The sequence below is a fragment of the Populus euphratica genome, unplaced genomic scaffold, assembly GCF_000495115.2.
Source record: "Populus euphratica unplaced genomic scaffold, PopEup_1.0 scaffold102.1, whole genome shotgun sequence".
Taxonomy (NCBI): Eukaryota; Viridiplantae; Streptophyta; class Magnoliopsida; order Malpighiales; family Salicaceae; genus Populus; species Populus euphratica.
The window spans coordinates 416,967-431,158 of NW_011499957.1; the positions used below are offsets into that span (position 1 = coordinate 416,967).

The 14,192-nt window shown below is 32.1% G+C and overlaps 2 protein-coding genes across 2 annotated transcripts; one reads left to right on the forward strand and one right to left on the reverse strand.

The window, feature by feature from the left end:
* Positions 1-5,268: 5,268 nt before the first annotated feature.
* On the forward strand, positions 5,269-7,782 carry LOC105138420 (RmlC-like cupins superfamily protein). The gene is made up of 7 exons (XM_011044485.1): positions 5,269-5,620; positions 5,740-5,789; positions 5,878-5,916; positions 6,051-6,079; positions 6,180-6,242; positions 6,352-6,455; positions 6,955-7,782. Exons 1-7 carry the CDS (start codon positions 5,412-5,414, stop codon positions 7,436-7,438), a joined length of 978 nt encoding a protein of 325 aa, XP_011042787.1. The 5' UTR covers positions 5,269-5,411; the 3' UTR covers positions 7,439-7,782.
* Positions 7,783-8,724: 942 nt separating this feature from the next.
* Positions 8,725-12,878, reverse strand: LOC105138422 (ras-related protein RABA5d-like). The gene is made up of 2 exons (XM_011044487.1): positions 12,394-12,878; positions 8,725-9,351 (listed from the first exon to the last, which is right to left on the reverse strand). The coding sequence occupies exons 1-2, from the start codon at positions 12,725-12,727 to the stop codon at positions 9,032-9,034; spliced, it is 654 nt and encodes a 217-aa protein (XP_011042789.1). The 5' UTR covers positions 12,728-12,878; the 3' UTR covers positions 8,725-9,031.
* Between the last annotated feature and the right edge of the window lie 1,314 nt (positions 12,879-14,192).

Genomic DNA, 14,192 nt, shown 5'->3' on the forward strand with positions numbered 1-14,192 from the left:
AAATGAAAAAAAAAAAGGATCAAAATTAAAAAAAAAAATGAATTAAAATTCTAAAGGACAAAATAAAAAAATGAAAAGGATAAAAAAATAGTAATAAAAACAATGAGGACTATATTGGGTACAAAAAAATCAAATTAAATTAAATATAGAGAGGGATAAAATTAAAAAAAATAAACTTCAAGAAACATAAAAATCAAAGCAAATAGAAATAAAAAACTGAGGATAAAAAAAAAAAACACAAAATGGATGATACAACTAAATTTTTAAAAGCTTAGCCAATATCAAATGAAAAAAATAAAATAAAATAAAATTCTAAAAAGAATTTTTAAAAAAATCAAACTCAAACCAAGTAAATCATTAAAATTGGTGGAACAGATCATAAGAATAAGACAACTCTATAAGAGGTAAAAAAAATTACAAAGCAAAATCTTTAATTATAATTTTTTTTATAAAATAAATAATGAGAACCAAATCTTGTATAAAAAATATTTGAAATAAACTAACCAGGGATTAAATTGAAAATAAAATAAATGAAGAGAAGGATAGAAAAAGAGTAATGAAAAAAATAAGGACCAAAATTTGAAAAAAATGAATTAAAATTCTAAAGGACAAAATAAAAAAATAAAAAGGATAAAAAAATAGTAATAAAAACAATGAGGACTATATTGGGTACAAAAAATCAAATCAAATTAAATATAGAGAGGGATAAAATTAAAAAAAATAAACTTCAAAAAACATAAAAATCAAAGCAAATAAAAATAAAAAACTGAGGATTAAACAAAAAAAAACACAAAATGAATGATACAACTAAATTTTTAAAAGCTTAGCATAAAAACCAATGTCTAAGAGAGATAAATGAAGGGCAAGAGGAAAAAGCTCATTGTCATAGAACTGCCGCTTGCCTTGGCAAACATACCACTCCAATAACTGCCTCGCATATTTACGCATCGGATGAGACAACGATTAGTGTTTTTAGCCATCGTAAGTGTTATCACGTGCCTCTAGAATAACACATAGAACTTTGATGTGCTGATGTATGCGTAAATATATCTTATTAATTTATTAATATTTTAATAAGATAAAAAAAAGTCCAATGACATAACATTATTAGAAAACAACCATCGCATAAAGACAAAAGTACCCTCCCAAGTCATTCTTTAAATCTAAAAAGTTAAAGGCTAATTATGTAATTTTCCTGTAAAAATACAAAGATAAATAAACCTTTTTATTTAAAATTATTTTTTTTAGCAGTTAAAGGTATAAATGTTATTTTATTATGTAAATAAAAAGAAAAAAAAAATCATTAACAAAAAACAATTTTTTTAGATTTCAAGGGTAAAAAAACATATTTTTACTATGTATTTTTAAAATTGAACAACAAAATTATCTTAAATAATCTATAAATAACATTTAAATTCCTTTAAAAAGATAATTTGACACTCAATGTAAAAGTAGTGGTTAAAAACAATGAAGAACAAAATCATTATTATTACCCTGCTTGAATCTACAATAATTCTCTTCATATACTACAAGAAAATAGCGAGCAATTTTGGTTTTTTTTTTAATGGGAAAAACCAGCTATTCGGACTTTGACAAGAAAAAACAGAAAAAAACCTGCAAGACAGTCCTTCCTTCTGAAGAGGACAAAGGAAAAAGGTAACGTTCACATTGATTGGCTATAGTTTCGAGCAGGAATACTTGATACTGTAATGATGATTGGATGATGACGCAAAGTTTTTGTCAAAACCTGCAATAAAAAAGAAAATAAATCAAAAAATTAATTAAATCAAAAAAATTAAAAAAAATCAAACCATAAAAAGTAAAAATAATTGATTAAAATATTTTAAAAATATTTAGTTTAATTTGATTTTGATTTTATAAATCTAAAGCTGAAAAATCAAATTAAAAAAATAGAAAATCGAACCTAAAAAACCAAAATCAAACACATTAGAGAGTAAAAAAACTCTAAAAATATAATATAGTTTTTGAGTTTTAATATAAAATGACTAAATTAAATTGTATTGAAAAATACAGAACCTAAAAAATCAAAATAAAACCCATTAGACAGTAAAAAAATTCTAAAAAAATAATGTAGTTTTTAAGTTTTAATATAGAATGACTAAATTAAATTGTATTGAAAAATAAATTAAAACTGATTAGTTTGAGCTAATTTTAATTAATTTATTATATTTTATAAAAATATAATTTAATTATTTTTATAGATAAGAATAGAAGGTAATTGAAAATAATCACCCCTGAAACGTGCTCAGACGGCTAGCTGGACATGGGGTAATTCATCTGTAGCCTCGTGACCTCACCCAATTTGCATAAATTCAGTTCATGATGATGACCATCGAGTAGGATATATCCTTTTGACATTAATTGAATGCGAAATCAGAACCTCGTCATAAATACTCAATTTGACTAGAGATCTAGGCGTGTGGGAGCTCTGGTGATCCCTTTCTATCGAGGCGTTTGAAGCCACCTGACCGCTACCTTGCGTCCAACACAGCTGGCTGTCCTCCTGGCTTCTAACCGAGGATCCGTATGGGGTCCCAAGCTGATTTTCTAAGAGAAAAAGGGTGATTAGTTAAATACATGGGAGAAGTCAAGGCTCCTTGTTGAATGTTCTTCAACAAAGCAAACGCCACGCCATGCTTAGGGATGATAGATGTCATTTGGATTTGGTTAGGTTAAAAGAGGAAGATTCTCATTTCTGCCATGAAAAAGGGAGGATGGTGCTGTTTTCTGATATGGGAAACTTGGATTCCAACCACAAAATCCAAAACAGAGCTCTCATGGTTTGTTGGTTCAGATACAAGACATGAGGAAACACTGCTGAGGTTGCCAACCAAACTAGAAAACAGTCGGTTAGTGTGTTCAGCCATCAACCATAAAACAACATCAGCCCCTGTCCTTGGTCTTTTCTCATTAGGAGGAAGATTCCATGACAGAGTTCTTATAATGATCGTCAATATCTTCGAAACTCGAATATATCATTAGCAAAATCCCTTCTTTCGTAAATGATCTTTGTGCCTGTGCACTGAGAAGATGGTACTAAAGCTGTATCAGTTTTCTTTACATATATATATCATAAATTTTATTGGTCAAGAATGCATGCACTTACTTGGCTGTTAAGATTGCAGGGTAGCTCAGTAAATCTAGAAATTAATTATATATATAAACCAATTTGAATATCTAAAATTATATATAAAAAAAGAATACATGCACTTAATATAATAAACTTAAAAATATATCAACCGATAAATTATATAAATTATAAAGAGTTGTGAATATGAAAGTTATGAAAGTTGATTAGAATGTTGTTGTAGGTTGTTATTTAATTTGAATTTATTAATTTATAAATAAGTTGAATTAATAATATTGATTTAAAAGAGATGAAATTCAATGCATTTTATTATCTACTTCACCCTCACCCTCGTCCTCGTCATCTTATTTTTTTAAAGATCTCTAAAAAAAATAAAATGGGTATTTTAGAAGAAATATAGTTTTAACATTCAATTTTTCTTATTTTAAATTGTAAATCAAAGATATTGATTTTATGGTTAATATCTAATTTATTTTTGTATAGTTTTTTAAAGGCTGAATTCTATTTTAAATACAATATTGTTATGTAAATGAGGCGTCGCAATTGTATTAACGCTAGCTTTATTTTTCATAACCGGCCAAGTCCAATGAAATATTCATTTTCTTGAATTATATGATTTTGAATGCATGAAAAATCCCATTATTTACTTTAAAAACAATATAATTCATTTTCTTGGATTATATGCTGAAATGTTTTTTTTTTTTTAATGTTGAAATGTAGTTTTAACATGCTTTTAGGCAATCTTTTGGCACCATAAAGTATAAATATATATGCAATTATGAAAATAATTTCAGAAAGCCTATCCCCTCAAGAGAGAGAGAGAGAGAGAGAGAGATGTAGATGTATATTAATTGCAACAAGTTTCAATAATTAATGTAATATAATATAAATCGGATTGATTTGACCAAACGGTGGAGGTGTGAAGTGTGAACGCATATTCGACCAAACGATGCATGTTGACTCTGAGGAGATCTTTTTAAAGGAAGAAATTAATTTCATTATATCAAATTGATGCAAATAATATCTAATCTTGACATCATTCAAATAATAATAAAAATAATAATAAAAACTTCGAAACCTTCAAATTATATTTTAAATAAACTTTTGGATTATATTAAGAGAAGACGTTGTAAGTAGTTTTTTTTAACATATATATTGTAATAAGTCTTGATTTATAATGATGTAATGATTTATTTTGTATTAATTTGATGTTAATAAAATTATTTTTAAAAAATAAAATTGACATCACATACACCTGATCCTTGCATAATTTAAATAACAATAAAAATACATAAAAGTCCAAACATGTTATAAAAAAATAAATTTGATAAAATATTTTAAAATATCAGTAAAATTCACATCTTATCATGGAAAAGGAGTAAAATAATAAAAAAAATCTCATCCATACATACAAAAGAAGAAGAAGAAAAGTAGTGAATAAAATAGAAATGAGAGAAGTGGATTTTTTTTTTTTAAAAAAGAAAATTCTTAGAAAGCAGCAAAGAGCAAAATGCAAAGAGGCAGGCCATCATCATGATGACAAGAGCTTGACATCATCATCATGATTGGTCTAAGGGGAGAAAATGTAAGGATATCCCCACGCCTCCAGCTTCCTCTGGGGCACATACACCAACCACCTCCGACAAAACAAAAACGAGTTGGTAAATTACTTTTAGTCCCTGGATTTGAAAAACATCACAATCCAACCCTTTATGTTTGAAAACCTACAACCTCATATATTGTTGATCGAATCTCATTAAACTCGGTTCAATAAATAACTCCTCGATCCGAAACCTAATCCAGGGTGAATTTTGTTTTAAACTGGTTTAGATATTAACTTAATTAAATTTAATCAACCCGATCAAAACTAGACTAGATTTTTTTAAAAAAAGTTTAGTCTATAATAACTTTTTTATTAAAAATAAAAAAATGTTATTTTAGGATTGACGCACACCATTGACTTGGGTAAGGTTGGATATGATAACCATGATTTTAACAAAATAATGGTGAGGTCAACCGTAGTTAAATGATGCTAAATTATAATTTTTAAACTTAAAATACTAAGTTATAATCACGTATAAAATACAAGGAGTAGAGAGTAGCTGCATTTGTTTTTATATTTATTTCTGTGTTTTTTGCGTGTCCAAGCTCTCAAAGGCTAACAAAGCCACCTGCTCTAGCTATATATATGTCTGGCGAGGAGGTTCTGATTTCTAAAGGAAGCCCAGAACAAAATCCTAAGACAAGAACAAGAAAACGCAGACAGATTTTCTTTTAGTATCTTTTTGATTGCTCGTAGTATATGAGAGCTTCTATATATCGAAACTTTCTTTTCAGATTACATCCAACAACTACCGCCAAGGCTAGTAAGATTACCAACCATACCAGGAATATCATGTCTGAATCAGATCAATCCACTGGTTTCAGCACACCCAGATTGGTGACCAAGAAGGTCCTGGCCAAGCTCCAACATGAAGGTGAGGGTGCTGTCGTTAGGAGAAGCATTGGAAGGTACTTCTTGAATCATGCATGGCTCCTTGGGCTCTTGATTTCTTGATTTGTTCCAGTTCTGGTTTTCTGATTTCTTGATGCATTTCCTGGTTCTCCGGTTTTGGCATATTGATTTTCAGGAGTGAGCTGAAGTTCTTGGATCCTTTTCTCATGTTGGATGATTTTTCAGGTTAGTTTTACATCAATGTCTAGCTGGTTTAAGAAATATTGTATGGTATTGATATTGTAAGGTATTTTGGTGGTGGTTGTTGTTGCAGTGTGTCCCCCTGCTGGATTTCCTGATCATCCTCACAGAGGTTCTTGAATTATTCCCATCATTGTCAATGTTTTATTTTGTTTATTTGGGTTTTTGTATGCTTGTTAGATTTTGCATGGTAATTTGGAAATCTTATGCCTTTACTTCTGTTTCTTTTTCTAATATGGATTGCAGGTTTTGAGACTGTTACATACATGCTGCAGGTAATGTTTTTCTTTTTGGTACAAAACCAATTTGCAAATCAGATTTTTGGAGGATTGGATCAATTTTAAGAAACTAATGTTTGATTATTGTGGCTATCAGGGAGGCATCACTCATCAGGATTTTGCAGGACACAAGGGTACAATCCATACCGGAGATGTGCAGGTAAAGGAATTCAGATGGGGGCAATGGATCGGAGCATTTTACATCTTTCACTTTCTTCTTCTTTGTTTCATTTGATTCTTAGCTTGTTTTTTTCTCCTTCGTCGTGCAGTGGATGACGGCAGGAAGAGGAATCATCCACTCAGAAATGCCTGCTGGAGAAGGTGAGCAGAAGGGTCTGCAGCTGTGGATAAATCTATCTTCCCAGGACAAAATGTGAGAAATTTCTACTTTTTACCTTCTCTCTCTCTTTCTTTTCCCCTGTTTTTCTAATGGTTATAAGGGCAAGACTGGAACCTCACTCCTGGCGTCCTAACCCTTTAACTCATCTGCTATATACTAATTCTCAATCAAATTCTCCTATGTTTCAAAAACTTATGGCCTCCATACAAAATTTCCTCTCTGCAACACCCAATTCTATGTTTCTAGTTTCTAAAATATTCATGAGAATTTAGCTGCACCTTCATTTTTATTGTGTGTGTGTGTGTGTGTGTGTGTCAATGTCCCTTTGTCCCAGGTTAATTCTTATAATTCTATAAAAAATGTCTACTTTCCCTGACCCTTAAGATGGGCCAGCTTTCCCCCACCAACAAGCAATTTGAACTTTTCAATATATTTCCATAGTTCATCTTGAAAAAAACAGAATGTTCATTCAGAATTTGTCTTTTATATTCTCCAGGATGAATTAACAGTAATCTAAAAACCTATTTTGCAGGATTGAACCAGGGTATCAAGAACTTTTAAGCGATGATATAAAAACAGCAGAGAAAGATGGGGTTGAAGTGAGAATTATAGCAGGGAAATCAATGGGACTGCAGTCTCCAGTTTATACCAGGACACCAACAATGTATCTGGATTTCACTCTGCAACCTAGAGCTCAAATGAATCAAAGTATTCCAGAATCATGGAATGGGTTTGTGTATATTATTGAAGGTGAAGGGGTCTTTGGCAAGCCAACTTCTTCGCCTGTAACTGCTCATCATGTCCTGGTTTTAGGTCCTGGAGATGGTTTAAGTGTGTGGAACAGGTCTTCTAAGCCACTGCGATTTGTGCTGATTGCCGGACAGCCGATTAACGAGCCTGTGGTTCAGTACGGGCCTTTTGTAATGAACACACAGGCAGAAATTGATCAGACCATTGAGGACTACCACTACAGCAAAAATGGGTTTGAAATGGCCAAGTATTGGAGATCCCAATGAGTGGTTTAGAAGCTTTCTGCAAACCATGAAAGCACATTACAACTGTTAAAAGCAAAAAAGTAAGAAGAAATAAAGGACGCATCACCTTCACCTGTCTCTATCTTTCAATATCTGCCTTCACACACAGCAATCCCACATAGAAGCTGAAAAGGACGTTTCCTTTTCCCATTGGAGCAAAAATGATTCTAGAAGATTGAAAAGTGCAGCTGGAGAAGCTGAGATGATTATCACTAAAGTCATGATGGGTCGGCTTATCTTAGTTGATCTCCTTATTAGTAGTCTTTTACTTGAATTTTCCCCTTTTAATCACACTTTATAGTGGTAGGTTGATCTCTTGAGGTTTTTTTTTTTTTTTTTTTTTATATATATATATTTTATTCGTTCTTCTATATTATTTGATGATTTCTGTTCCCTTTCTGTGTGTTATAAACTTACACTTATTAGAAGTGTGGTAGGGTTGAGTTTTTATTGTGCTTGGGTTCCGAATAGTATCTAACCCGTACACAGGCGAGCCTCCCACTTGCAAGCTAGTTGCCCCACATATTAAGAAGCAAACACAAGATCTCGGGTTTGGTTGGATGGGTTGGCCGACAGTTGTTGGATTACGCGGTCAAGTAATGAGGTTGATATTTTGGTTGCCAGGCAACCAAAGAAGTTCACAGTTGTCTTGTTGAGACCACCTTGTAATGCTCTGGAGGCATTGACAAGGAGCAGAAACCAAAGTCAATTCTCTCAGTTCCCAAGCCATGTGATCTCACATCCTGATTCTTGTCTCTAAATAGACAAAAAAACGAGCAAGGGCTGCCATCGTAAGGCAAATGAATGAGCAAAGTTCGGGCACAAGTTAGCTATGATCACTTGGATATGGAGGAGGAACAACAGTTGCAAGACCCTTATAACCCTGCCTCCCCTGCTCAAACAGTCACAATCAAAATCGAAATTGAAAATCCAAGTCACAACCCTTACCTGCTAAGCGCAGGCAAAAATGGTTTGCCTTAACAAATATATACATATGGTTTCTTGGGTAGATGCTGGCCGGCCATCTGAGCCAGGGGCCACACCCTTCAACAGAACAACTACAAGTAACACGTAATTGCGTAGTTTAAAGGGACTTAAAAATGGAAAAGAAGAAAAGATAGAGGGAGAAGAGAGAAGAGGAAGTGAGGGCATGACTAATATTCCAGGACATTTTAAAAGAAACAAAATTGGGTTCAATAAGCAAATGGATGCATCCCGTGTGGCTCCTCTGATGAGAAAGGATGCAGGTGCTGGTAAATAGAAGGAAACAACTTTAAAAGCTACGTGTAACATCTCCACTAAAGATTACAAGTACACAAAGGAATATGACCGTTCACGTTATCTTGTGCAATTACATGATTCTGCTATCAAAAGCACAGAAAAACTTGATCCTTCCTTTTACCTTGAATTAAACAATTTCATTGCTATAAATATCAACTTATTTTGCAATTAATAAAGACCTGAAGTCATAATAATTAAATAAAACAAACCAACCACCCAACCAAATTGAATCAACAAGCCAACCATGTCAAATCCTGTAACTTGTACACTTGTATGAAATGAGACGAACGGAGATCACCTGGAGCAGCAGGAAAAGTAGCCTTGGGCTTGCTTGGAGTCACTCCCATTGTTAACAAGGGTTACCCTATTCAGAGATAATTCAGCTTTGTATGTATCAGAATTCAAGACCTTCCTGCTCACGTTGTTATATATCTCTCGAATAACAATCTCAAAAGCCTTTTTAACATTTGTTGAGTCAAGGGCAGATGTCTCCATGAAGAACAAACCTTCAGCTTCGGCAAGGCTTTTGCCCTCCTCCACACTAACATCCCTGATATTCTCCAAATCACACTTGTTCCCAACCAGCATCATTGCTACAGTTGTATCAGAATGGGCTGCAGAAATGTTTCAGTTAAGCTCAAAAGGTGATTTTAAACTGAACCGAAATTATGAAAATCTAAGGCCATGATCAGGAGGAAAGCAATCCCTTCGAAGCAAACGGATAGGCTAGATATACATGCAAAGGATAAAAAATACTGCTGAATCTTGAGACATCCAGAAAACGTTAAAAATTAATATCATAAACTCTCTGCAATTTCTAGCCAATCCCAGGCCAAGCTAAAAACTGTATTTTGTTGCCATTTAAAGAGAACTCTTGATAATAAAAGATACCAAAGTGCTCAACATGTACAATGATAGGGGAACTACACCACATTGAAACTGCTTATAAAATCAAAATTTAGAAAACACAGACATTGAGAATCTGGGATGAATAAATTGTTTCTCACGCAACTATTCCTCTCCAGTTTAAAGCTCAATGCTCGAAGCACTCTAGCACGCTTGGGAACACATGCTATTTTTATATTCCACTCTAATGCAGAGCAGGTGTGATGCACAAGAAGGAGGGCTGTTCATCCCAAAATATCCATCCAGAATTGGTTCCATAACAATGTCAGCCACTTGATAGTGGGTGTTGTATGGGAGTCATCAGTTAGGTCCATCCCGTTAATGGTTGATTTTGTTCAGGAAACTCATTTGAGATGAATATTTCAGGATGGGTAGCAATGCTCTAAAATACGGACAACTACAATTTTTTATTAACATAAAGGCTTAATTAATTAATCATTATCAGATGATACTCTACACGTTATAACTTTTAACTACTCCAATAAGACCACTAATACCAGATTATCAAGGCTATAATATTGTAATCAACTTGTGGTGCATGGTATTTTTATTATGGAAGCAGCCAGCATGCAAGCAGTGATAAAGAATTACTCAATTCACATTCTATTAAACCATCCATTAAGTTTTGATATACTTCACTATATGTCCTCCACAAGCTAATTTATATCCCTATCTGAGCCTTTATCCCTGTAAAAGGAGAGCTATATTGTCTTAAGCTTAGAGATGAAAGATGAAAGATGAAACAATAAAGTACAAACACATCTGCATGACCAAAATAACAACCACCAATGTAAAACATCAAAACTATGTAAAGCTTACATGTTCCCTGCACAACCTAACCACATGTATTGAAAATAAGACTGAAATATAGAAACGAAATGCAAATTGCTGCTGACCTGAAAGATTAAATTTTTTTACATGACCTGCATCAGTTAAATACATGTCATCTGGCTCAGTTAACTTCATTAATTATTGTCTTCAATAGATTCTCCTACCTTTTCTCAAACAGGAAATTACTGTTTGTTGATGAAAAAACTTCAGGCCAGAGACAACAAAGTTTGTTTTCAAAAGATGTGCATCTTATGGATGCAGAGGTGAGAAAGAGTGATGGGACTGAAATAGTAGGAGAGGGAATCAGGAAAGATAGACCAAAAATGGGGGTCAAAGCAATAAAAGATATAATTTAGTGTCAATGAGTTTACATAAAATTTGGCTCAAACAGAACTAAATGAACATAATGCCAGAATTTTCTAGGTGATACCTTCAAAGAAGGCTGCCTGAAATTATAAAGCCAACTGTACTTTCCTGTGTAGTTAGACAGCCTTTGGGAATCATTAGATATGCTTTTATTTTTTGGTTGTTTGGCTCTAGTTCTTGTTATTCATCGTTAATTTTTCCTCTTGCATACTAATGCTAGGCTCTATATTCTTGTAAGACACTAACTGGCTTTGCTGTATTCTAATATTATTTCAATAAAAAAGAGAGATGATAAATTGTAATCAAACCCAATGAGCTCTTTCATGGACTCCGAGCTTAAACTCTTGGCAAAATCCAGTATGCTTTTATCATTTGCTTTGGTTTAAAATCAGCTTAAAATTTACTTTAATCCCATCATACATATACGACAAGATCAACAAGCTATCCGAAGTTGATCTTTAGTTGTAACAATATATATATTTTCCTCAAAAAGGAAAACATAGATCAATAATACCCTCTAAACCTTCTATTTTCAGATTTATCATTATCTTCTCTCTCTCTCTCTCTCTCTCTCTCTCTCTTGTGTGTGTGTGTGGCATTTTGCATTGTGGGGCCATTAATTGAACTTTAATGTGTCTTGCAATCTGCACAGAGCCTTAACTTCTACCAATTTTTGCTTTCAAAATTTCTGATTCCTAAGTAAATATGGAATCAACTCCACCTTTCTCATTAAGACATTAACATTAGATAGAAGAACTAATCAATTCCTGAAATAAGATTAGCTGAGCAAAAAGGAAGAGCACTACATCAATTTAGATGTCACCAAAAATGCTAATCAGGGACTTTTTAGGATTGTTGGGACAAATGTACATTCTAAGATCAGCCAATTGCACTGCTAATGCAAGATGTTAGTTATCATGTGCAAACACAAAAACAAGTATATAATGTGTGCAATCACGAATGAGGTATGCGATCAGGAGCTGATTTGCATTATCTGTGAAGCATCCCCCCCACCAATAAAATACAAGCTAACTAGGCATGGAAATTCATATCGATGAAATTACGTTGACTCAACCTGAAAATCATAATGAGCTGCTTTAATCTTTAAGCGTTTAAAGTTGAATATGAGATCTTGCACTTCCAAATCACTAGTTGGCCTAACAAGGACAAAATTTTCCAATTTTAGCAACATAATAGGAAAATAATAACCCCCAAGAAGTTCATGCCACGCCAATACCATCCACAGAATATGCAACTTTGAAAAAAAAAGAACAACATAAAGATATGGCAACGAGTTTTAAGCTAAAAAACTACCATATTTAGTGACTTTTCTAAAGGAGATCAATTTATAGCTTTCTTCCAACTCAAGTCTCATTGAAAAATCCATCATTCCAACCTCAGATCTAACTACAACTGACCAAAAGATCAACCTCTTTACCCCCACAAAGCGCATTTCAGCCAAATCCACCAAAACCCCAAAACAAAACAACAAAAACAAAAATGGGCAGTCATCAAATTCACAAAAAGTGGAGAGGGTGAAAAAAGTTACTTACTTTTAAGCTCATCAAGCCATCGACCGACGCTATCAAAAGTAGTACGGCGACTAATGTCATAAACAATGAGAGCACCGACAGCACCTCTATAGTAAGCAGAAGTGACAGCCCTGAACCTCTCTTGGCCAGCAGTGTCCCAAATCTGAGCCTTAACTTCTTTGCCATCAATTTCCATGCTCTGGGTCTGAAACTCCACTCCTATCGTGGCCTTTGAATGTAAATTGAACTCATTTCTTGCATATCGAGAAAGCAGATTTGATTTTCCTACTGCTGAATCCCCTATGATCACGATCTTGAACAGGTACTCCTCTCCCCCTTCCTCGTCCGATGACATGCTTGCCGTTTCTGATAATTCTCTGCTTGCTGGAGATGGCTGTGGCTTGAGAGATATATAGAGAGAGAGAGAGGGAGAGAGAGTGGTGGAGGGGTATGAATGTGTGTTTTTAGCCCGAGCTAAGCTGGCACAGACATACTGCGCATGTAGTGGACTCATCATATCATTTATTCATATTTTTTTAAGGGAATTTTTTTTTTAATTTCATGGTTTTTCTCACTATTAGAAAACCGGACGATATCGCCCGATAAGTTAACCGAAATCTTTTTAATTTAAAATTTGATTTTTAATTAAAAATTTAAGTTTGTTTTAACTCAATCAAAATTAACTAATTTCTTTTTAAGATGATATTTAAAAAAAAACATTGTTTTTTATTTAAAAAATAAGTTTTAAAGGCATTGGAAAATGCAGGATTGTAATTAAAAAATATTATTATAAAAAATAAAATAAAATATTATGTTGATAGAAAGTTCTAATCAAGAAGTTTTAAAAAAATAAAGAGATGAATTGTATCAATCAAAATCTCTTTGTGAGAGGTTTCAAGGAAAGTGCTATGAAATAGGGATCTCTCTTTTCTATGGTTTTATGATTGAGAGAATTGGAGCCAATATCATTCAAATCTCACACTTTATCAAATAGACAACCATTAATTATTAGATTTAAAAAATCTTGCTGTACAAAATAGTGGTCTTCTATTTTTTATTATTATAATGGAAAAAGTATAGTCAATAAGATTCAAATTTTGAATTTTTTTATATATAAAAAATTTATCAAATACATTATCTAAAAAACTAAATAACATAAGTGTTTTATTAGCTCAATATATACTAAAATATATTATAATGGAAAAAGTATAGTCAATAAGATTCAATAAATTTTTTTTTTGTATGGATTTATCCTAATCTCATGATCTAGATTATGATTTTTGTATTTTTTTAATATAAGTTTTTTTAGCTCTTTTGTTTCTATTTTATATTTCAAGGTATTATTCTAATTCATTTATAATATCTTTTTTACAAAACAATTTTATTTTTTATAATAAAAAATATTCATTTTAAAATTATATTGCTGATACATTTGCTCTTGCGTAATATTTTTTTATGGCGTGAGTTTATTCAGTTGATTTTATTTATTTTTATTTTTTAAATCATAAGTTTTTTAGAATGTAGATTTATGCTTTATTTATTTCAATAAATAAGTTCTGTAAATATAATCAAATACATGTTTCATTAAATATTATAAAATATCTTGATCTTATTTGCATAGATTTTTTTAATTTACACTTTAATTTTTATGTAAAAATTCATATTAAAGCAAGCTGCATGATACTTTGTTGAAAAAATTTATAATCCGCAACGAAACATAGGTTAAATAACAAGTAACTACTAAGTTAAGTATTTTTAAATATTTTTAAAATAATAAATGAGACATTAATAGATTTGTTTTATATTTTTCTATTATTTTC

What these genes read in the sequence shown, in the direction of transcription:
- LOC105138420 (XM_011044485.1), top strand. Translation starts at nt 5,412, where the DNA reads ATGAGAGCTTCTATATATCGAAACTTTCTTTTCAGATTACATCCAACA. An exon ending in TCCTGATCATCCTCACAGAG is followed by an intron (nt 5,917 to 6,050) that starts GTTCTTGAATTA and finishes TATGGATTGCAG; the next exon opens with GTTTTGAGACTGTTACATAC. An exon ending in TCCATACCGGAGATGTGCAG is followed by an intron (nt 6,243 to 6,351) that starts GTAAAGGAATTC and finishes TTCGTCGTGCAG; the next exon opens with TGGATGACGGCAGGAAGAGG.
- LOC105138422 (XM_011044487.1), bottom strand. Translation starts at nt 12,727, where the DNA reads ATGTCATCGGACGAGGAAGGGGGAGAGGAGTACCTGTTCAAGATCGTG. An exon ending in ATGGCTTGATGAGCTTAAAA is followed by an intron (nt 9,352 to 12,393) that starts GTAAGTAACTTT and finishes ACATTTCTGCAG; the next exon opens with CCCATTCTGATACAACTGTA.